This window comes from Passer montanus, unplaced genomic scaffold, assembly GCF_014805655.1.
Source record: "Passer montanus isolate IOZ18808 unplaced genomic scaffold, ASM1480565v1 scaffold35, whole genome shotgun sequence".
NCBI classification, from domain to species: Eukaryota; Metazoa; Chordata; class Aves; order Passeriformes; family Passeridae; genus Passer; species Passer montanus.
In genome coordinates, this window is record NW_024368263.1 from 2,737,994 (window position 1) to 2,761,261 (window position 23,268).

Sequence of the window (23,268 nt, forward strand, 5' to 3'; positions counted from 1 at the left end):
ATCTTGGACTTTGGACTCATTTGCATTGATGGTCCAATCCAAAACTGTAACAGTGTTGTGGAATAGAACATAAATTCTCTTTCAAATACCATCTACCACACACAAACACACACTCTTCTCACCTATCAGAGACAACCTGAAACAGCAAATTGTGTCCAGGCAGAGTCCAGCAATGCTGCTTTAGCTGCACTTTCACAGAACTAAAAATAATCCTGCTGCAGTTTTCATTCCCTGTGTCAGTTTTAGGAACAGAGGAAGCAGTTCTGTGTTGTTCTTGGAAGCAGCCCAGGTAACATCAGCACAGAACTAAACATAGGAGTGTCTCAAAGACTCCCAGAGGAGATGGCAGTGGAGCTGGCACCAGCCGTGCTGCTGCACCACAGAGTGCTGCAAACAGGAGTGTCTGAGAAGAACACTGAGCAAGGGATAATCAGGCTTCTCTCTCCTGTCTGACTGCTGCCTGTCCAGGGCAGAGCAAGGCACCCACAGATGTATAAATCCTCCCCAGCATGGGGAAAGCAGATAGGTAAATAAAACACCCTGAATGAAAGGCAGCAAAAATAATGGGAACTCCAACTGAAGAGCAAAGTCTGCTTAGACATCAAGAGCTACAGAAGAAATGAGAGGAAAGCTGCACTTAATGCCAACATCTACCGCAGTCACACAGTGCCTGGAAAGAGCCAGTGCCACTGCACAGCAGGCAGTGAGCACAAAAAGGCAGCAAATCCAGAGGTAATCAAAAAAGGTCCCTGAAACACTTGCACACCTGCTCCAGACTTTACAGAGGAGTTACTGGTCTGGCACGGTGTCAGTCAAGATAAGGGCAGCCACACAGGAACGGAACACTGAGCAAGGGATAATCAGGCTTCTCTCTCCTGTCTGACTGCTGCCTGTCCAGGGCAGAGCAAGGCACCCACAGATGTATAAATCCTCCCCAGCATGGGGAAAGCAGATAGGTAAATAAAACACCCTGAATGAAAGGCAGCAAAAATAATGGGAACTCCAACTGAAGAGCAAAGTCTGCTTAGACATCAAGAGCTACAGAAGAAATGAGAGGAAAGCTGCACTTAATGCCAACGTGTACTGCAGTCACACAGTGCCTGGAAAGAGCAAGTGCCACTGCACAGCAGGCAGCGAGCACAAAAAGGCAGCAAATCCAGAGGTAATCAAAAAAGGTCCCTGAAACACTTGCACACCTGCTCCAGACTTTACACAGGAGTTACTGGTCTGGCACGGTGTCAGTCAAGATAAGGGCAGCCACACAGGAACGTGGCTGTAGCAGGTGACACAGGACAAGTGCAGTGTGGCAGGGCTGGGGAAGAGGAAGAGCAGGAATTGTTAAACACCCATCCTGACACTCAGAACATGGAGTATTCAGCAAAGGAGGCAGAACCATCTGGTAAACAAACACTGCACTGCTGTGAGTGAGGTAGCTGGGGCACTGGGGTGACCTGCTGTGGGTGAGCATCAAGGGAAGGAGCCTGGGACCCAAATGAAAGGGACAGGCAAGAAGAGCCCCCATGAGCTCCTGGCAAGGGGCAGCTCCAGGTTTTCTCAACAAAAGCTGCCCTGCTGAGTCATCAAGTGCTAATGAGGCATTTTTCAAATGCCCTTAAGTAAACCTTTGGGAAACCCAGGCCTCTGAAGCTGTCCCAGAGGGAACTTTCCAGCCTTTCATCAGCTGCAAGTGCTCTTCCTGCCACAAACCAGAAAGTGAGCACCCCAGGGTGAAGAAGCCGTTCACAGGAGGTGTCAGTTCATTAATAAAACCCTCAACATTCACATCTTTGCTTTGGAAAGTCACACTCAAAGAGAAAGCTGCTAATTTTCCGGTCCAAACAGAAACAGCAAGACACCTTCCCACCCAGCTGCCTTAGCACAGGGCTTCCTCTGAACAACAACAAGGAAAGAGCAGACAGTAAATTCCAGGTTACAGTGAAAGCAAACCCCTGATGGGTATCACGAGGCATTTTAAAAGGCTGTACTTCCCTTTTGCCTGTGCCTAAAGGCAAAAAGTCCTAAGGACAAAATGAGCAGTTGCTTCCTCCTTTGCCCTGGAGAGCACAGGAGCCTCTAAGTGCACTTAGGGCTCCTCTGGAGCTGACCCCTGCCCTGGCCATCCCAGCCCCAGTGTGAGGGGCACAGCTGGAGCCAGGTAAAAAGGGGATGATTGCATCCTTCTGCCTTAGGATGATATCAGGGCTCCAAGAGTTGTGATCTATGGCATGGCTGTTAGGGGAAAACAGTGCAGGACATTTCATTTATGCATGTGATTTTATTTTCTAGAGGCAATGAATGTGCTGAGGCGTGGACTGGATGGGAACATGAAAAGATGTGTGAATTTCTCCACTCGTAGTAAATATTCTACATGTTGAATTACTGCTTGGCTTGCCTGAAAACATTTGGAAAAGGGGATCTGGGATAGATCTTGCAAATGCCCAGGGTTAGGAGCTGGTTTGGCTCTTCAGGAAGGAAATAAGAAGCAGCTCAGAGGCAGGAGTTGAGGAGTCACAGAATCTGTAGACTTTCCTTTGCCTTGTCCTTTCAGTTTACCCCCCACAGTTTGACAGGAGTAAATAAGTTGTCAAATACCAAGGAGCTTTTTAAATCCATAGCCTTGCCTGGCTCATGGGTTCTCTTTGCCTTCCTCGGGGGTTGCAGGAGCATTTTCAGGCTGATAGGTAGGAAAAGAGTGGTTATTTTCTGATTTTTCCTCCCACAACATGAAGTTGTTCCCGAGCAACACTACCTACCCATGTCTGCTTCCTGCAGCCCACCTTCATCCTCACACAAATTCATCACTGAGCTCTCTTCCTAAAATTCCATCTTGTTCTTTTACACATAGAGCCGTTTAAAATTACCTTAAAAGTTTATCAGCCATCTCACACTCTCTGCTACCTGATGAAAGACAGAGGTCCTGCAGCTTCCTTCCAGAGGAACAAAGAAGTAGATCCCAAAACGTGTACAGAGAAATGGACTCAAAATATCAATAGATTTAAGTCCTCTTATATTTTCTCACAGCCATTACACATCCATATTTATTTGTTGTACCAGTAAATGTTGATATAATATGTGCCAAATATTTTTTTTAATAATACAGGAACACAAATATATTCCTTGCTTTCCAGAACAAAGTGGGTTGAATCATCATCCTCCATCCTCTGTGGATTCAGTCCCTTGCAGAATAAGGGATTCTCACCAAGACTGCTGTACACTTGAGTGTAACTGCCTTTACAAAGACTGTTTAAGCAAATAAATGAACAGAATATTAAATATTTGCTACAAGTTTCAATTCTCATAGACTGCAGATCCACCCTTCTGATTCAGAGTGGTGGAAAATCCCTGCAAGGCAGTTGTCAGACTGTTTCCCTCTTTCCAGGCTGCACTCACTAGGCTCCTTTTATAACACCTCTACTCAATTGCTTTTCAGATCTGAACAGTTGGAGGTGGGAAACTGGGCAGCAGAATGTTCTTCCTTTTCCTGAGAGCTATTTTGCATTCCTTAGCAGAAAAAGAAGGCAGTTTTTAATTTAACAATGACACTTTGTAGGTGATTAATCTACTTCAGGGATTACACCTCCTGAAATGTAAGCATTATTCACAGCTTCAAAAACACACAATAAGGAGTAACTCCACCAAATATATTTGCATTTATTACTGTAAGTCGAATTCTTGTTTAGGGTAAGTCACAATATGGCACAAAGTGGGGGTTTGGGTCTGATCAGAAAGGATTACAGACATCAAATATATGACAACACACAATTTCTTGGGGTAGCATTTCACACAGCAGCCTAGTGTTAGAGGGATTTATTCTTGTTCTGAAGCACGTCACCCGTCAGGATGCTGCAGCTCCTGGATACCTGCAGCTGCTGAGTGCTCAGATTGCCTGAAATGGCTCATCCCTGCTACAGAGTGACACAGATGGAACCAGCAGAGCCAATCCATCAGTCAGTCTGGGCAGAAACTTCCCTTTATTACCCCATCTTTGGTCCCAGTCTTGTTTTCTGTCTTTCTTGGTGCTCTCCTGGCTATTTTTTCTAAGAGATCAGACTCCCTGAGTCCAGGCAAGAATGCTTCTCTAGTGACCAAGAATGTTTCTCTAGCTACATCAATCATCCCCCCCAACACATTCCTATTGCATGGGATGAATTTTTGATTAAGACTCTGGACTGTCAGGACAGCTGGATTCTCTAATTCCTGCTGCCACTGGTTTCTGCATGACAGTGGAAATATCAGATACTCCTCTGTGCCTTAGTTTCTCATCCTATGATGGGGCTACTGACTTCCCACCAACTGTTGTGATTGAGAAGATTATAACATTCACCAGCCCACCAGAATGCTACTGGAAAGCTCAGGAAAAATAAATGTATGTTGATATCTGCCCAATTCACGCAGCTCCACCAAGCAGACCATGCTCTGTGGGAACCACTGCCTTTAAACCTGGACATGCTGGGAAAAGCACCAGAAGGCATGAGGAACACAGCTATTAAACTTGCTTTGAATGCACCTGACGTGAGCTTGGCAGCCTCAGCTTAGCTGTTGGTGGTCTCAAATCAAGTGAAACAAGCAGAGTCTTCAGCACAGCAGTGCCCAAGTTAATGGAGAGAGCAGTAGGCAGCAACTGTCTCCTCCCTGCCCCATGCAGCCCAGGATGAAAGGCAGCCCAGAGCTCCCGCTGGCCCTGGACAAAAGAACCCCCCCAGTTGGGTAACTGGGTGCCTGCAGGGGCTCCAGTGTGGATGCTTTGAGGCTCACTAACAGGGCCTGCACATTCCCCCTGCAGAAACACAGAGTTCCAGGAGCACAGAGCTCTGAGATGTGGCCAAAGCAGCACTCGCCAGCCTGAATCACTGATGCTGTGCACAGGGTCCATTTTAATCCATGCAACAGCATCCACATTTTATGCTCTCCATATAAGCACGGAGAAAAGATGCCAACAGGCACAATCAACCTTCCTACAGAGGTAATGCAAAGCCCAGCACTTTGCTTCTCCCCAGCAGCAGAGAAAGAGGCAGATGCTCCCCAGGAAACAGCCCAATTTGGAATTGTACATTCCTCTGTCCATCCCTTCATTCCTGTTTGGAGCAACAAATCCCCAACCACAGTTACCTGTCCCACCAGGCTGCTGGCAGGAAGAGACAGGGTTTATGCACCACTTTGAAGCACTACACAATTATTAAGCTTTAATTACTGTAATTTAGCCAGTTGAATTACTCCTCCAAGTTCAGAGAGCAGTTAGAAGTCTGTGTTTATCCTGGCTTCAACACACAGCAGTCCTCTATGCCAGTGCAGAGCTCCCTCCAGGGAATGCTAATGCCCCCCCACCAGAGGCCAGCAATGCCCAGAAATCCACAGAACTTCAGTACATCTTTCATCCCCTTGATAGTTTCTTTCCCATCCTCTTCAGCTGAAGACTTTGGGACCAAAGCAATGATCCAGCCTGGCAGGTACACTGCCAGACAGATCCCACAGGGATGAGGAGGTTCAACAGTTACAGATCAAAGCCTATAGAAGCAACAGTCAAATTTAAGCCATGAAGCAGAGGGGCAGCAGAGCAGGAGTCAGCAGCTAAAATCCTGTGTGGATCTTCCTATTGGTCCTGGGGTTAAAACTGCAGTTTAAAACAGTTTCTCTTCCCTGTCACTGCCAAAAACAAGCTATTCCCCAGCTAAAATCATCGCTCTCTGTTTCATGTCCTGCCATAACCTCCTTCCCCCAAAACCTCAAAGCTCTTCATGCCCCATCACATCAGGCAGGATGCAGACTGGGGAGGGAGACAGGGAAAGCCATTTTGAAATTAAATGTTAAGGGAGAGGAACTTACTTTGCGGCATTTGCCTTGGTGGGGGATCCAGAGATCAGCCTGCTTGAAGAGCATCTGGGCTGAATTCCTGCACCACTTCCCCAGCAACTCGCACTTCTGCTGCTCTCCAAAAATGAGAGAGCAAAGAGGGAGAGGGAGCAAGATTGTGCAGAGCCCAGCGCTGCAGAGAATGAGACAGAAGCAGCAGAGTGAAGCACCAGTCTGCTGATTAATTCAGCCTGCTCCCAGTCACGCTGCAGATCCAGCAAGGAGGCGGCGGATGGGGGTGGGGGATGAGGGAGGATGAGGGATGGAAACAGGGGGAGAAAAAAGCAGAGAAGGAAGAAAGTTTGCCCAGGATAGCACCAGATGTCTGTGAGAATGGTTCATTCATCAGATGGAGCCGACACAGCGAGGATCCCTGGGCTCACTGCCTGCAGAGCTGCGTATGCATGCACAGGAAGGAATGATGCTGACAGACAGGGGTCTGTGCAAAAGCAGATGGCAAATTAGGTAGGACAAAGTGCTATAAAATACACTACAGGAACACCTGAGTAGGCATGGAAAAAGACCAAGAGACCCTGGAATACTAACTGCCCCACAGATGACTCCTCAGCTTTGGATTCAAGCTCAATTAAAAAATACAAGTATTTGCTATTTAAACAAGTTGAGATGGTTACAGGTCCCAGCTGAAGTGTTCTCTTGTTGATAAAGAATGCTGCAAAAGCCACTCTCAGCATCCCATATTCATCCTGAGCCACACAATCTGAACTAATAAGTGCACATAAATTCACCATAGCCATGCCTGGGGCTCCACATTTACCTGGGCAGGCAAAGAAGGCAAAGGGCACACAGGAGGCAAAGGATAAGTGTAGACAGGGAAGGGCTGGGTGGAAAAACAACGGTGGTATAGAAAGGTGAAGAAGGAATGAGCCTTCTCTCTCATTCTCATCTTTTGCAGAAATGTTTCCTTCCCACTGTTGGAGGGATGCACCTTTATAAGTGAGTTTTTATTTAGCTCCTACTTCAGTGCTGTCCTAATTCTGTCTGGGGCTTCCTAGTTCTGCAGAGCAATCACTAAAACAATTGCTTTCATTCCACACAGAAAGGGTAAAGAACTGGCCCAGTCAAGCACCACCTCAATAGCTTGCCAAGGGTTACAACTGCCTGGTACCAACAGGACAAGCCAAGGCTTCCAGTCTCAGCATATTGTGCAGCTCTGAAGACCACGTTCAAGTGTCTGGACTCATCTACCCCACCTGGACAAGCTCTTCCTTTCCTTTCCTTTCCTTTCCTGAGATTCAAATGCATCATTAGGCACAGCCCATATTCTGTGTTTTAAGCAAGAAGGGCAGAGATTAAATGGCCTCAATATTCACAATAAACACCTGGCCTGGTTATCACTAGTGTGTTGGCACTGAGTTACACACGGGTGTGTAATCTCACAAAGCTCCCAGAGCCAAAGCTGAAGGGAAGCAGACACTTTGTAATTATTTAATGTAACTTCAGGAGAAAGCAGATCAGAGAAAGAGGCAAAACATCCTTTATCCTTCTGTAGGGCATTTTGTTTCCAAGACAACAATTTCATACTGAAAAAAACAAGAAAACGTCCTAATGGCACAATTTTTCTTTCCTGCCTGTTAAGGAACTACTCATCTACTCCTTTCAACACAAAGAAAAAAGGAGACAAAAAAGAAAAGATCAACAACAAGACTGGGTAAGAGTGGATAAACCCTCACAATATGCTTGCAAGACATCTTTATTACAGTGCTTGCTGATCTGCTTCCCATGGCTTTGTACCTTTTGGAGACTCAAATGAAAGTGAATACAACAACTTGCTTGTGCAATACCAGAAAGAATCCTTGTGCTTCATGCAGTTAGAGGTCCCAACCTCAAAACTCCAGCTTTGGTCATGGACACAAATGGCACTGGATAAAACTGCTGCTCCTTGTTCACCCGACTGCTAAGAGACCTTGCTGGCAGTAATTTGTACTATCTAGCTTCCTTCTGATATCAACTGGCATCAGAAATTGCATTTGGATATACACTTGTGCATTAAATAATATAATGAAAGAGCAGAAGACAAAAACTTGGGATCTGAAGATACAGTGGGTACTGGAATAGAAGGCTGAGCATAAAGGCAGGGACTGACCTATACAAAATCTGCAGCATAAATGAGAGACGCCTGTGGAAAAAGGATCAGTTTGTGAAAAAGCCTTTGGAAGAAGAGCTGAGCTTTTAGAGAACAGCAGGGAATAAACACAGAGACATGGTCACTGGCAGGATGAGAAATGCCAAAGGACTTGGGCTGCTTTTCAGTCCAAAGGTAGGACTGTAGCTGTTGTTAGGCAGCCTGGAACAAGGACCAAGAGTGGAGTGATGTGAGCACAGCACAGGCTCCCTGAACACGTTTCCAGGCTCTGGCCAGGAGGCACAGGGCTGAATCCAGGCTGCAGCAATTACACTGGGACAATACAGCTCAGTTGTTAGGGGTAACTGTGGAATGAATGATGTCAATAATTTTTATTAGTTGTGTGGCTGCAAATCCAGCCTCTGTCTAATGCAACACAAACTCAGGAGCCTCCCACTGTTCTGTAGCAATCAGTGCTGCTTTCTCAGTGTGTGCTGAGTGGTCCTAGAGCAGAGATTCTGGCACCTTTCACAAGGATTAAATTCACTTCAGAAACACACCGAAAATTAAAAAGTCAGAGGAGAAGGAGAAAGAACAAGATATGAACACATTTAATTTGAGAAGAATACTCTCTGCCTTTCTCTGTGGTGTCTGGCTTCTGGCAAAAACTGGAAGGCAGCCTGCATTACACCTGACAAACTGATCCTCAGCCATGCCTGACAAGGGAACTTATCAGCCAACTGGAGCCAGAGGACAAGTCTCTCATCTGAGTGACAGATGTCTGTGCTGCAGCAGTGCTCTGAGCACCTCTCCTGCTCCAGGAGTGCTAACTCTCCATCACATACACATGCATTGAAGGGAGTGCTTCCAGCCAGATTTGGGGCTGATGTTTTCACATGTGTTCATTTTATTTTTAGCATTTTAAAATAAACCTAGCACATCAAACTTACTGGTGAGGTTACAAAGCAGGTTAATTTGTTCCCTTATCATGGTGTATGTGTCCAAGTTCTTCACTTTGGGAAGGAAGATGGATTCCACCTTAGATGGGGTGGAACGAGGATCTGCAGTATTATAAAAAAAAAAAAAAGGAGCAAATTCCTTAGCACCAAATTATAATTACAAAATGGTTTGGATTGAAAGGGACCTTAAGGATCATCTAGTTCCAGGCCCCCTGCTTGGGGTTGCTAACAAGTATAAAATCATGGTCTTTCCTCAGAATTCAAACAAAGTAAGTTGTAAAATGTAGCTTTATATATCTGTGGGTATTTTTAATTCACATTTAAAAGACTGTGGTGATCTCTTGCCTTCAGTTTTAATACCTGTTTAGAAAGGAAGGAGAAAAAATTTCAACAAGTCAGGAGAGGAGGTTAGGACTTGAGAACACCATTATTCCCCCTGTAACCTCCTTGTCAGGACACCTTCCTAATATGCCTTTTAAAGGTCTATTACAATACTGTCCCAGCAATTTGATATGATCCTCCTGCACTGTACAGTGAAGAATGTCATATGAGAAAGGTGAGCTAAATATAGTGACCTACAGTGAAAGTGCAAATATAGTGACCTACAGTGGAAGTGCAAATATAGTGACCTACAGTGGAAGTGTCCCCGCTATGCCCTGCTCCCTCCTATGTAGAACACACCCCTCCAAACAGTGGTAATTGCATCATCTCTTAAAATGATCAATACCAGATTAGCCCATGACGTCATTAACAAGAGAACAAGTAGATAATTGTCCTCATTAGAATGTTAACTCCATGGTAATAAAGCAATTTGGTATAAAACAACACAGGTCAAAGATGTTCTCTGAGCACTCCAGAACCAAGAGGTTGGGGCAGGAGTGAGCCTGGTCCAGCACAGCTCAGAGCAGAAACCCAGCAAAGAAGAAGTTGAGTAGGCAAATGCCACAGCTGATGTGAAAAACTGCCCTTTAAAAGTCACTTACATTGCTGCAGTGTCTTTTGGTCTAGGTGAGTCCCTAACAGGTACTTCACTAATGAACAAAACCATTCCTCACCCTGCAAACAAAACAGCAAGGAAGGGATGCACAGAGGAAACAGAGACAGCCAACAGACAAAAGCTCACGATGTGGAGGGGAAAGTGACACCAGAGAGAAAAGCCAAGACTGTTCTTTCACCAGAGCTGGCTGAGATCCCAAGTTACCATCAGCAAAACTGGACTCAGATGATTTCATTGCCCTGGTTTATTTAAAAATTTTTCAGTGAATTCAGCCTTTCAAGTAAAGCCAAGCTGAGTGTCCATGGGAATGGAGCTCCAGCTTAGAGCACAGAAGAGACACAGCACAGTGACAGAGGACATCCCACCTGCACTGCTCCACTGTGGTGCCTCACTCTCCACCCTACAAAGGATTTCTCTGCTGACACAGGGATGTGAAGATGACAGAACTCTCAATTTCCATACTAACCATGGACGATACCACTACATCATAATGCCACCGTGTGAATCTTGACCCAAAATAATAAAGACGTTTAAAAATACTCAACACTTAAGCAGGGTATGACTGTTATTAGAAAACCTACCTGACATTTCTCCTTGAGGTCCATGGCTGTGCAGTTCTGTAAGCATGTCCAGCAAAAGGGGGCTGCTCCTCAGGGGAGAATGTCTCCTAGGTAGAGAAGGGCTTGGCTACATTTACCACATCACCATCTGTAGAAACAGAAGGGGAAGCAATCAAGTCTCCCACATTGCTTCCTTTAGGATAAGAAAGTGATGAAATTCACAAAATTCAAATTACAGGATTTGTCTTTAAAAGAAGGAAAACTAGGGAGATGAAAATCCTTCTAATAGTGCATCAACCCACCCCATAACTCTGAAGTTAAGTTAGTTTAACTTTCCCCAAAATCTGACATGCACAGGTGAATTAAGTTCCCTGCAGTGCAGAGTAAGAGTATGACTATAGTCCTGACAGGCTTTTGGGCAAGCCTCCAAAAAAGGCTGACAAAGCCTGGATTCCACCAGGTGCTGGAGCAAGCTGTCACCCACGGCTGTTTGTCTTGTTACTCTTATCTACCAGGAGCTTTGTCCAGCTAATCTCTAATGGACGGCAAGAATGATTCTTCCATTTGCTGAACTTCACATACAACCTTTGACAAGGCTGTGCTGCTGGGCTGAGCATGGATCTGATACCAGTAAGTAGGCCAGAACTCCTAAAAATATTGCCAGATGACCACAGATCTAGGCCTTTTCTCTTTTCAGCAAGTGGGACTCTAACAGAATTGAGGTAGGAAGCCACTCTGCAATTCACATCCTTCTTCTAGCTCACCCTCTACTTCCCATGGCACAAATTTGTTCTCCTTCCACAGAATGTCTTTTCTGGTGTACATTCCTCCAGAGGACTGTCTTACATATAAACACAACACGACACTATAAGACTGTGCTATGATTGTTTTGGAAAAGTCCTTCTGTTGATTAATAATTCCTGATTCTATTTTTTAATCTCACACAGAAGCTCAGGGCTTGGACATATCCTTCTCCTAAGTCCAAATAAACAAGGAAGCAGCTAAATATGCAAATCAACCCAAACCACCCACACACCTCCTAGATACAGCAGGACTGGCCTTTGCCAGCTGAGATTTACCACCCTGGTTTATACAACACTGCCTTCTTCACAGAAGGATTCTGGAGAGTCCATCCTTGTGGCAGACACCTACAGCACAGCTCTGACAATGCTGCATAACCTCAAAGAAAACAAAAGGCATCAAAAAGCTTACTCAGAAAGCCACTCTGCAGTTAGATATCAGTATTTCCTCTCCTGCAGGCAATCCTGCACCTGCATTCTGGGGGAGAAGGAGCAGGCATTCAATATTCAGAGTGCTGGTTATCAAAGCCCTGCCTGCAGAACCACAACCAGCACCTTCAAGTGCCATTTTCTGGCTGCTAGGCATGAGCCAGTCTGGACTCTGCCCTACTTTTCTGTTCTGTGACCCTTTCAATGTGCACACAATGAGGGAATAAAGTTATTTTCAGTCACTTCATATCCCTGCCAGGCCAATTAGCAACTGCAAAGAGAAGATCAGACAAAGTTACTGGAGTGAAGCTGACAAAGAGCTCCCAGCAAAGGGCCAGGAGTGAGAAGGAGGAAAAAGTACTTTTGTGTGTTTGCACACAGCAGTTTAGAGCCTTAGTATCTTACCTTTAATTTGAGAGTGACTTCTGTATAAGGGAAGGCAAGACAAGATGATTTTAAGGAGAAAACGGTCACTAACAATAAAAGGACCAAGATAAATCCACGATCTTTCTTTTTAGTCCCCTCCAAGGTAAGATTTATTAGTTGATCTACAGAAAGACTTATGCACCATGCTCTCACTTGTTCAAACACAGCTAAGAGCCTGAATTTCTGTCTGGATCTGGATTTCAAAAGCATCCACCAAGGGTGGGTGGCTATGGCTAGAGGGCAGGAGGCTGAGCTGGGCAGGAGGCAGAATTTCTGCACTGCCCTCAATGACATTCTGCTTCTGGCAGCAAACTGAAATGTGATCCTGAATGCAAAACACGCCATTCCCTAAAGTTCACAGCACATCATCTGCATGCTTAGGAACACCACCCTGGAGTCCTTCAGTGCTAGGAAGCAGGAAACACACCAACAGTGTTAAAAATACAAAGGATTGGTTGGAAAGAGTGCATATTTCCTGTTTAGAGAAACCCAAAAGCTGTAATGGACAACATAACATGAGCTTGTGAAAATAATCAGTGGTGCACAAAGCACTGCTTCATCATCGTACATGTTCAGGGCTTCTCCAAAATTTGAACACACTAACCAGCCCAGAAGCAGTTTAGTTTTTCTCACATCCCTAATTTAAGGTACCAGCAGTGGTAGACTGCAGACATTTCACACAGAGAAAGCAAGAAGGCAAGTCTTTCCTGTGCCAATCTGGATACAGAGAACATGGAGAATGTTTAATTTTCCAACTTTTAAAAAGGGTTTTCATTTAGAACCAAAAATTCCAAACACAGCTAACCCCAGACAGGTTAGTATATCTTAGTAGTGGGATAACTGAAGCCAATAGCAAAGACAAGCTAGGATGAGGAATCAACCTTGCTCAATTTCTGCACCTGGACTGGCACTGAAGTCCTTGAAGATGTGATTTGCATGCTTTCTTTTAAATGCAGAATCAATCAAAATAAAACAGCAAGAATTTTGTCATTCCAACTAAACACCTGACATGCATTACAGAGGTCTTGCAAACACTCAGGAAATAGCTTCACACGCTGAGGCTACAGCAACTTAATAAATTCTGGAGGCAGCCTGCAAATCTGCAGAGCTGTGCATCCACTCACCCTGCAAGGTCCTTGTGTTTCAGGGACTCCTGCAATTCCCACCTCCATCCCTACTCTGATTCAGGGACTCTCCACACTCTGGACCTGTCCTAGTTTTGTGCACTGCTATTCCACACTGGAATATCTGCTTCCTTCTGTCCTCCCTGTTCTTATCTCCCTTCTGTCTGCCCGGGTAATTAGTCACCTCGACATGTTACACTCTGCAGGACAGAAATGAAGTGGGACTGCTTTGCTGGGACATGTTGGAGGGTGTCAAATATTCAGCTGCAGACAATCAGAGATGCCTGAAGCTGTGGCTGCTCTGATCAGACACCACACACTCCCAGTGCAGCCAGTTTACCCCTTCCACTTTCCCAGCACACTGCATTCTCCTCGGGATTTTCAAGCCTAGAGCAGTTTGTGAAACTTGGGAATGGCTGGATGTGGTGTTCAAGTGTCATCATGTTGCATTCAGCCTGAGATACATTTCCAAATCATTGGGCAAGAGTGAAACCCAGGATAGGGTTCACCAAATAATCCAATGTTTAACAGCAAGCCAACTGTCTGGAAGTCCTGTGTGCCAAACCCAGGCAATGGGGAGAAGTCTGCAACCCACTTTAGAATATCTCTATTTTACATGATTGAGTGAGTTCTGTGCCTGGGTTGCCATGTGTGTCTGATATCCTTTTTAAATTGGAAAAATACATCCACATCCCCCCTCAACTTGTTCCAGTTTGGAAGTGCCCTGAGCACAGAGCAAGTCTTGTAGCTCAGTCTGAGTATCAACGAGTGTTTTGAAGCATCCCTCTGGACAGCAGAACTTTGCAAGGGTCCACTCATCCTCTTCTTTACCAGATCATCTCTTGAATAACAATGTCTTATGCAGCCAGTGTATTTATATAGGAAAAAATACTACAGCTCAGATTTTCCAAGGATTTCAAATCACCTAACCATCAGTATGAGACAGCAATGTTGAATTTTAATAAAAAACTATACAGCATGACATACTGCCTACCAAACTTATAAAACAACTAGCACAAAGAAAGATCAGGTAATTATAGAACCTATAGACAGTTGAAAAGAAAAATGTGTTTCAGAAGCTGCTGTCTTTAGGGAGAAAAATAAATCAACCTAATGATACTATTTTCCTTAAAGTGTTCAATCACTGATGCTTTCATGTTATTTACTGAAAATTCCTAACACAGATTAGTCTATGAAAAATTATGGGGAGTGTGAACATTTCTTGCTGCCAAAAGTGAATTCCTCAAGAACAGAAGCCTGATCTGTCAACCAAGAATAGAAACACGGGGGAACAGATAATAACCAAAAAAAGCAGCTGCCTTGGAGAAAATGGCTTTGATTTGAGCTGATTGTTTTGATATCAGCAGAACCATACGGTCTTCCTACTCATGAGGAGCTGATGTCTGCCTGATAATTTGCAACATGGGCACATTTGCTGATATATGGCCTTCCAAAGGTGCATCAAGTGATGCTGTCAATTGCTTTGAGACCCACTGAGAGCATGGAATAATTACAGCAAGGGAGCTGGCAGACACACTTCTTGGCTTCAGTATCTGCCTGTGAAAAAAGACTTGTCAGAATTTGGGCCAGCTAAACATTCTCTGCCTCAATAACCCCAGACTGTAGATAGGAATATGCATATCTGCTTCAGAGGGAGACTGTGAAGTAAATTTATTAGTATCTGTAAAGTGAGAACCTCTGAAATAGTCTTGTGTATGTGCTAAGTATTATCAACCCAGCAGCAGTCACATATCTCATTTGAGCCTGCCTGTGAAGAATCAGGAGCTGATTTCACACAGCCTCTGCTTCCCTTCCTAAATGACAGGAATCAGAGAGAGGTCTATTCTGCACTGAATCACAAACAGGATGAAATTTGAAATGAACTTTGAGTGTCATCCATTGAAAACTGTGCCTCTTGGAGGTGAAATTACTTTTTGTTTAAACCTTACTTGCTGAGAGTTTTCCAATAAAAAATATCTGACTCTTTCCTACTTTCTCCAGAATTCAGGACTTGCACATTGGACTGATTCAAAAGAGAGACACTGCCCAAAATGAAACCTGAGCAACAGAGAGGGAGAAGGGGAGTAGGGAATTGCTTTGGCACACTTGTAAGAATAGGACCTTTGGTTTACTTGCAAGATTAAGACTGATAAAACAAGATGTTCCACAAGTGAAAGAATACTTACTTTTGTTTTAATTTAATTTTAGTGAGCTGAGAAGCAATTATCAAAAGAAATATGATCAAAGAATTATAAAGTTAGTTTAGTCTACCTTACTGTTTCCACAGGGGGTGATACCATTACAAATTAAGGTATTGTAAATCCAAGGAGTATTTGCTGTGTTCATTTTTCCTTACTTGGTTAAAAAGGCTTGGATTTACTTGGCTTTACTTTCTCTGCTTCAGGTAGTGCCTGCCACAGAAAGTCACAGCATGTAGAGAGTCTGGATCAAAGTGAAAAATGCAATAAAAGGCACAATTGTGAAAGGTGGAAGGGCCTCTACAGTTTCTGCAGAGACAAGACGTTGTGGCACAATGTCTTGAACAGAAATTTTTACAGCAAATCTGTGGAAGAATTCACTGCAAAAGTGACAGCTGTCACTCATCATCATGATATTGCAACCAGGATTGTATAACTGCCTCCATTTAAAATTAAATAATACTGAAATGTTAGAAAACCACAGAAAGAAAATGGCACAAAGTAAAATTTAAAAAGCTTGTGCTGTATTTATAGGACCTTTTAGCAATTTTTGTTAATATACACTGATTCAGAGACAAAAGTGCAGCTTTTCCTCTTAATTCTAAATAAAGGTGTGGTATTCATAGTTGATAGTAAATATAGGTCAAACAGCATTCTAACACCAGTGTTTGCCATCTGGATATTTGATAAACTGTGCCAGTGGGAAGCTGTTCTCTGGGAGTTTCCCAGAGCAGACTCAGCACCTGAGAAGGCCACTCAGACCAAGCTCAAACACCCATTCCAAGCACAGCACAGCCCTCACCCAGCAAAGGCACTTCACAGATTGTGTTTGGCTGTTCTCACAAGCTGCACAAAGGTTTTATGATGGACACAGGTAGGATGAGCTGTGTCTAGAAATAGGGCAGTGAGCTGCCTCACTCTGCTGTGAAAGGAAAACCAGAGCTCTCTGCAGCTCCTGAAGAGTCTCCCCCAAGTCTTCACTCAAGAGATGCACAGCGCACTATTTAGTGTTCAAACAGATCATCACAGATGTGAACCCAAGCATCCAAAGCAAACCCTGCTCCCACAGGTCTAAGTGCAGGACAATGCTGCCCAGCAGGTCACTCTCTTTGGCCAACCCAACCCTTCTGGCCAGTGCCAACCTTTTGGCCAACTCAACCCAACCCTCTTGGCCAATGCCCCCTGGCCCCTGCTCCTGGCCAGCCACAGGGGGATAGAAACCCTCCCAGCCCAGGGATTTGTGTTTCTGCCTGGGGTAGGCTGGTCTGAGTGTCTGCAGTGGCTTCCAGCACCTAATTTGAGCAGGGCCCTGACAGACCAAGATGTAAACAGAGCTGAAATGTGAAGATTAGAGGACAAAGGCTTGTTTTCTTGGCCCCTGGCCTCTGGCTCTGCTCCTGGCCAGCCCCAGCCAGCCACAGGGGGATAGAAACCCTCCCAGCCCAGGGATTTGTGTTTCTGCCTGGGGTAGGCTGGTCTGAGTGTCTGCAGTGGCTTCCAGCACCTAATTTGAGCAGGGCCCTGACAGACCAAGATGTAAACAGAGCTGAAATGTGAAGATTAGAGGACAAAGGCTTGTTTTCTTGCTTCCACCTGCAGCACCAATATTGATTTGTTTGGTGACCAAGGCTAGAAGCACTAATATCTTAATCCTCTCATCTGATAAAAAATGTTGGCAAGGTGTTTGTTCAAAAGGTCATGGTTAAGAAGAACGTTATGTAAATTTTTTTTCAATAAGCTTGACTAAAAGATAGGAAATATAAACCATTTCTCTAAAGAATAAAACATATCTTGCACAAAACCAGCACCATGTAGCTATTTCTATGTATGTCTATATTAGGCAGGTTTCTTGGAAAATACATTTAGTTTGCTTGCTAGGGTATTCAAATTTTACTACATCTGAGCAAGCCCTGTAGATTAATGCAGTACAGCAGCTGTTGAGTAACAGTTTGTTTACATAGAAACCTGCATTTCCAAGTAACTTAAAGTGTTTCACAGAACTCATGTGCTACTATTCCATTGTGTCCCATTGTGTGTGAGCTCTCTGTTCAACTAGGAAGTTTATTCTACAATTGCTGGGGGAAATAATAGGATTTTAAAGAAGCAGTCCTTAGTGGCTTCCTTTTCTGAGAAAACATGAAAATATCTATGCCTTGGTAGCTGCCTCAGGAAGATGGATGGGTGCTTATGGTCTCTGCTTTATCTTGGTAACTTTTAAGATTGGTAAGGCTAACTTAAGGAAATTCTTCCATGGCACAAGATTTCCTGTGAAAACTCGGTGTTGAATGTGTACTAAAACACTCTCCACTCCTGTTTATGGGTTTTCCCTTTCTCTCTGTCTTCTGGGTAGATAGGATCATCTAAGACAAACTTCTCCTGCTTTATGTAATGGCATTTTTAAAGGGGATTCATTAGGCTTTTCCTTACCAATAACAGCCTCTGTTATCCTGACAGGGAAAAGCTCCCAAACGGACGAATAGAAAGAATTGTATGGATCACAACTTTTGAGAATTGAAGCAGGTGGATGTCTGGGACAAAACGAAGTGTGCCACGAACTTCTGCTGATCAGAACACTGCCATGAAGCAGGCACAGGAGTGAAGGCGAGGAAACGCTATCCCGGCTGGAAGGAGTCTGGAAAACCTCCTAAAGGCCACAATTTGGGACCAGACGCTAAAACCTTAAGTGCAGTAAGCAGCCACCCCAAGTGCACCCACGGCTGATGGGCACCCCCTGGCCTGGCTCCGAGCCCGGTATCCCGGGGGATTGTCCCGGTGTCCCGGGGATGCTCCGAGCCCGGTGTCCCGGGGATGCTCCGAGCCCGGTGTCCCGGGGATGCTCCCGGTGCCCCGGGGATGCTCCCGGTGCCCCGGGGATGCTCCGAGCCCGGTGTCCCGGGGATGCTCCCGGTGCCCCGGGGATGCTCCCGGTGCCCCAGGGATGCTCCGAGCCCGGTATCCCGGGGATGCTCCCGGTGCCCCGGGGATGCTCCGAGCCCGGTGTCCCGGGGATGCCCCCGGTGCCCCGAGGGATACTCCCGGTGCCCCGAGGGATGCTCCCGGTGCCCCGAGGGATGCTCCCGGTGCCCCGGGGATGCTCCCGGTGCCCCGGGGATGCTCCGTGGCGCTGCCAGCCGGAGCCTGTCCCGCAGCTGCGGGAGAAGCGCCGCCGGTGCGCTGAGCTGCCATCATGTGTTTAGACTGCCTTTTGTGTGTCCTTTCCTAATTTCCTCTTCCTCCCAAGCCGCTGGGTAACGCTCCGGCGAACTGCGGGCAACGGGGCCGCGGGGCTGCGGGACCGCCACGGGCTCTGCCTCGGGCCTCCCCCCTCGTGGCGGGCAGCCCCCGGCGGAGGTGGGGAGCCCGGCCACGCTCCCCAGAGAGCCACAGCCCGGCCCTGCCCCGCCGCCCGGCCCGTACTCACCCGCCGCGCCGGGNGCCGCCGGGGCCGGGGCCGCCATCTCGGTCACTGGCAGGCGGGACGCCCCAGCGCCGGGGGCCCGCGGGGGCGCTTCGGGGCCGCCGCAAGAAGCCGCTGTCTGATTGGTGGGAGCCCGCGCGGCCGCCCGCATGCTGCACGCTGATTGGCTGGGACGGAGGGGCGCGCGAAGCCAAGCACCCGCCCTGGCGGCGGGTCGGGGCCGGCGGTGAGGGGAGGCTGAAGGGAAAGGGCGGCAGCGCTGAGGGGGCGGCGGGCGGAGCGGAGACCCAGGGCAAGGGTCACCCCAAGGCTGCTGGGGACACGTCGTGGGGACGGTAATGAGGGGCAGTGAAGTGACTTTGGGGTGAAGGGAGCACGGGAGGGCATGGAGAGGGCCCGAGAGCGGTCCGTGGCCCGAGGCTCCGTGCCCTCGTAAATGGCAGGCCGTGGTGGGTGCCCCAGGGAAGGGGGTGAGAGAGAAGGTGAGTCCCTTTTACGGGGTTGTGCCGCTGCAGGAGGAGGTGACACCTGCAAGAGGAGGGTGACACCTGCAGATCTCCCGCTGAAAAGCCACTTTTGCCGTAGAGAACCAGCAGACTGGCACACTCGGGAGCCATGAGGTGAAGGAGGACGCAGGGTGCAGGTGCACAGGAAACCATGGCAGGGACCAGCACACAAACCTAGCCAGCCTCTAATCTTTACATGAAATCTAAGCCTCTGTAGAATCTGGAAAGGAAGTCAGAGGTGTGACAGAGATGTCTCACTGCTGTGCCTCTGCCTGCAGGCATTTGGGGCTTGACTTGTGAACTCGTAGTAAATTGAAAAGATGTATGTCCGTCAATTTTAACTCCTTTCCTATTCCTGTAGTTCCTTGCAGAGCTCGTATTATCCCGAGTTGCGATGTGGCAGTTCCCATGTGCGATATTTTGTTACAAAACTCATCCTGACTAGCTTGCTGAACTACAAACGCCAAAGCCTGGTGCAGTTGTTTGCAATTTTGTACAAAGAGCTTAAGCTCTGCATTGTTTTCACTGCAGATGCAGTTGAAGAATGTAGCATCTTGAGAGCTTCTCCATACACCTTTGAGACAGTTTACTTTGACAGTGTCTGGATACACACAGTGCAGGAATCTACGGGTGTGATTTCAGCTCTTTTAAATACAATTTAAGTTCCAGTGAGGAGAATCAAGGCAACAGAATTCCTGGATTTTCTGAGCTTGTTACTCAAAAGAGTTCCTTAGAATTGGTTAACAAAAAACCCCCACAACACCTGAATGATGCTGAAAGTGGTCTTGGTGACTTAGAAGGAAACAAAATGGTAGATGTGGGGAATTGATGGTGTAGTTTAGAGATTGTACAATGAAGGGAAACGAGATAAATGTCCTACTTCAACTGCAATAACACAAAATCATGAGTTGTGCTTAGTGCTGCCCAAGCATCTCATTAGTTCCTCTTAGTTAGTTCTACCCAGTAAAATCTACTTAATTAGTTGAAGGTTTTAAGTAAAAGATCAGAGTAAAGATACATCTTGAACAGAGATCTGGAACATGGGTTGTTTTGCCTCTGACACAGATTCCCTGTGGATTTTAAACAAGCCTCTAATAAACCCTGTTTTTCACTCACAAGTACAGTGTGTGCAGAATTTCTGTCAGTGAAATGTTCATGTACAGGGGCTGACAGGCTGCACCTTTAAGGTGCTGGTGCCTTTCCTTCCTCCTTGGTAAACCTGATCTAACTCACCTCAGGGACCTCCTTCTTGCAGGGTGCTGAGAATAAAGGAAGAACATCAAAATGCATTATTGCAGGGGAGGTTGGAGGAGCAGAAGCACCCCTGAATTGGGCAGTGTTGCTACAGATTCAGAAATGGGACAGGGATCCAGAGAGCACTTTTCCCATGTATTTTAGGAGTGGGTGACAGAGGGAAACTTGAGGCAAATGCTGTGAAGCACTCAGGAGGCACTAAGCTGGTGTGATTTTTGGACCTGAGAACTTTGCTGTAAAGACCTGGTCTACAGGACAGTGCTCAAGTCATCGTCCTCTCTGTTGTTTGATATTGCAGAACTGTGAATGAATGGTAAACAAGGTAATATTCCTTCTGGATGTCTATAGCAATGTAGTATTTGATATGGAGAAAACCACAAATCAATCCATTTTGCCTGCAAATTAAGATCACTTCCCATACTTCCTTCTAAACAGCTTCTAAACTATTCCTTGAGTGCTTTTTTTCTCCACATCCTTATATTTCTTAGAGTTGTTACACCATGTAAAGGCCTCCTATATAACTTTGGTGGGAAATGAGCTTACAGAAATGAAATCATTCAAACCTGTAGCCTGCAAATCTTCATTTCATGCTGCTGTGTCTGAGCACAGGGATCTGCTGGCTCCTCCTGGGGCCACAGCAAATGGGCAGAGCCAGGGCTCAGCCTGCTGTGAGCTGGAGCCTGGAGCAGCTTGTGCAGCCCGGCACATCCACAGGAGCTATTTGACCTCCCTGCATGTGCCTTTCAGTCACTCCTCACCAGGGTGCCTGCTGCGGGTAGAGCAGACATGAGAATTTCACTAGGACCACTTTAAAGCAGGTAGTGTATGCAAACCCCCCCCCCCAATCTTCCTTCCCTTTTTATTTTTTTTTAAGTTAAGCTCTCTGACAAAGCATTGCATTTGAATCAGTATTTGACAAGTAGAGTTTCTGAACAGTCTTTTAAGCTCTCTGACAAAGCATTGAAGTTGCATTTTAATCAGTATTTGACAAGTAGAGTTTCTGAACAGTCGTGCAAAATAATTTAAATATAATTAAATCAGTGAGAATAGTTTGTATTGTTTAGAACGGGCAGTGGCTGTCTGATTCCCCCCCCTTGCATGTTTCATGACATGGATGCTAAGAAATGACTATAATTATAATGTGCATAGTGGAAAAAGGAATTGAAAGGGGAAGATTGATACAAAAACTGACTGAGTCTTAAAAATTAAAATGAGTAGTTGAGTTGACCACCACCTTTACCAAAGCTGAAGGGAAGGCAGAATTTCATTTTAGCTGAATTACATTACTTCCCAGCTCCTGTGTATTGCTTAATAAATAAGGGACTTGCATGTAATTCAGTGTCTAATTATAAAAAATAAGAGAGATAAGATATTTTTCAAAAGAGAGTGATTCTGCCTTTTCATAATAAGCAGCATCTGCTTTGTTTTTCTCCAAACTGAGAGGTAATTAACTGACAATTCCAGGCTGTACTGAAAATGACAGATGACTGGATTGGGAGTAGGAAGAAAGCAGAAGTCCTTTTGTACTGAAGAAGGGGGGATGGCACACTATAGCTGGATCTGGTTCTCTTTTACAGGTCTCTTTCAGAGCTAAAGCAGTTCTGGGTGACCCCACCCAACTGATTTTATTGTTTAATTTCTTAATGTCAGTGACAGCTATTGCAGGTCCCAGGTAGAACAGCCTTTCCTACACAGTCAGTTTTATAAATCTTGTCATTTCTTCTTTGTGACCATAAAAACACAGGTGGTATGGAAAGAAATCTGCTTGAATGTAAAACTCATGGGTGGTTTTGGTTTGGACCTTTTTTCTGCTAGTTTTGAGCTTAAATTTTCTCGTCTCCTGGTCTATAAAAGTCAGAACAGCCCCTGTTTGTCTCACATGGTGATTAAACTGCTTCACAAGTGCTCTTGAGATCTGTAATGAGTAAAATTGTGAAGCTGTTCTGGCAGATCAGCTGTTCTGTCTGGGTCACAAGCAGCAACACTTATTGATTGCACTTGGGCAGACTTGCAGAGACAGACAGTTGTGATAGCAGTTCAGGGTGTGTGAGAAGTCAGGGCAGAGCATCAGGAGGGTTTCAGCTGGCTCAGAAGTTAAAAACTGCCAATTATGTTCCTAATGCTGCTGAACACTGGTGTTGGTTTATTGTATGGCTTTGGGCAAGCCTCTGTTTCCCTGTTTGCAGAATATGGATATCTATATATTTATATGTGGACACATCTATTATCTGCTGTCATACATCTCTTCCATCCCTTTGATATTGTTGCCTTTAGTGCTAACCTAAAGCTGCAAATCAAAATGAGACCGACTCACCAATGTACAACAAAGTAGTTACCCAATTCATTCATTGTCCTGCTCTCTAAAGCACAGACACAGAAAACACATTTGGACGGGGATTTTTCTTTAGCTTTGCTGTCTGATTCCCTAATTAGTCCTGTCACACAATGTTCCAAATATGGGCATGTGGGGAAATCCTATAGACCAGAAACCTAAATCTTGAATTAAGGTTTTAGAGGAACTAGTAATAGCAGTTAAGTCTTGTAGACTCTCATCCTTGGTGTCCATTTTAATATGAGCTGACAAAAAAAGTGAATTTGTTGCCAGTTCTGTCTGTATGTGGTACCTGCAGTTTTGTTTCAGTCTGTGGTCTGACTTTACAACCT

General features: G+C 45.6%; 1 protein-coding gene across 4 annotated transcripts in view; it reads right to left on the minus strand.

Moving 5' to 3' along the window:
- Positions 1-18,881, minus strand: part of TMEM94 (transmembrane protein 94) — a 51,110-nt gene extending 32,229 nt beyond the window's left edge. For 2 of the 4 annotated variants that reach the window (XM_039716232.1, XM_039716230.1), the window contains exon 1: positions 5,824-5,992. In XM_039716232.1, the coding sequence (XP_039572166.1) occupies positions 5,824-5,877 (54 nt within the window). In that variant the 5' untranslated portion in view covers positions 5,878-5,992. Of the gene's footprint in view, positions 1-5,823; positions 5,993-10,470; positions 10,598-18,847 lie in introns of those variants that run through there. The other 2 variants (XM_039716231.1, XR_005628247.1) reach the window with 2 other exon arrangements.
- Between the last annotated feature and the right edge of the window lie 4,387 nt (positions 18,882-23,268).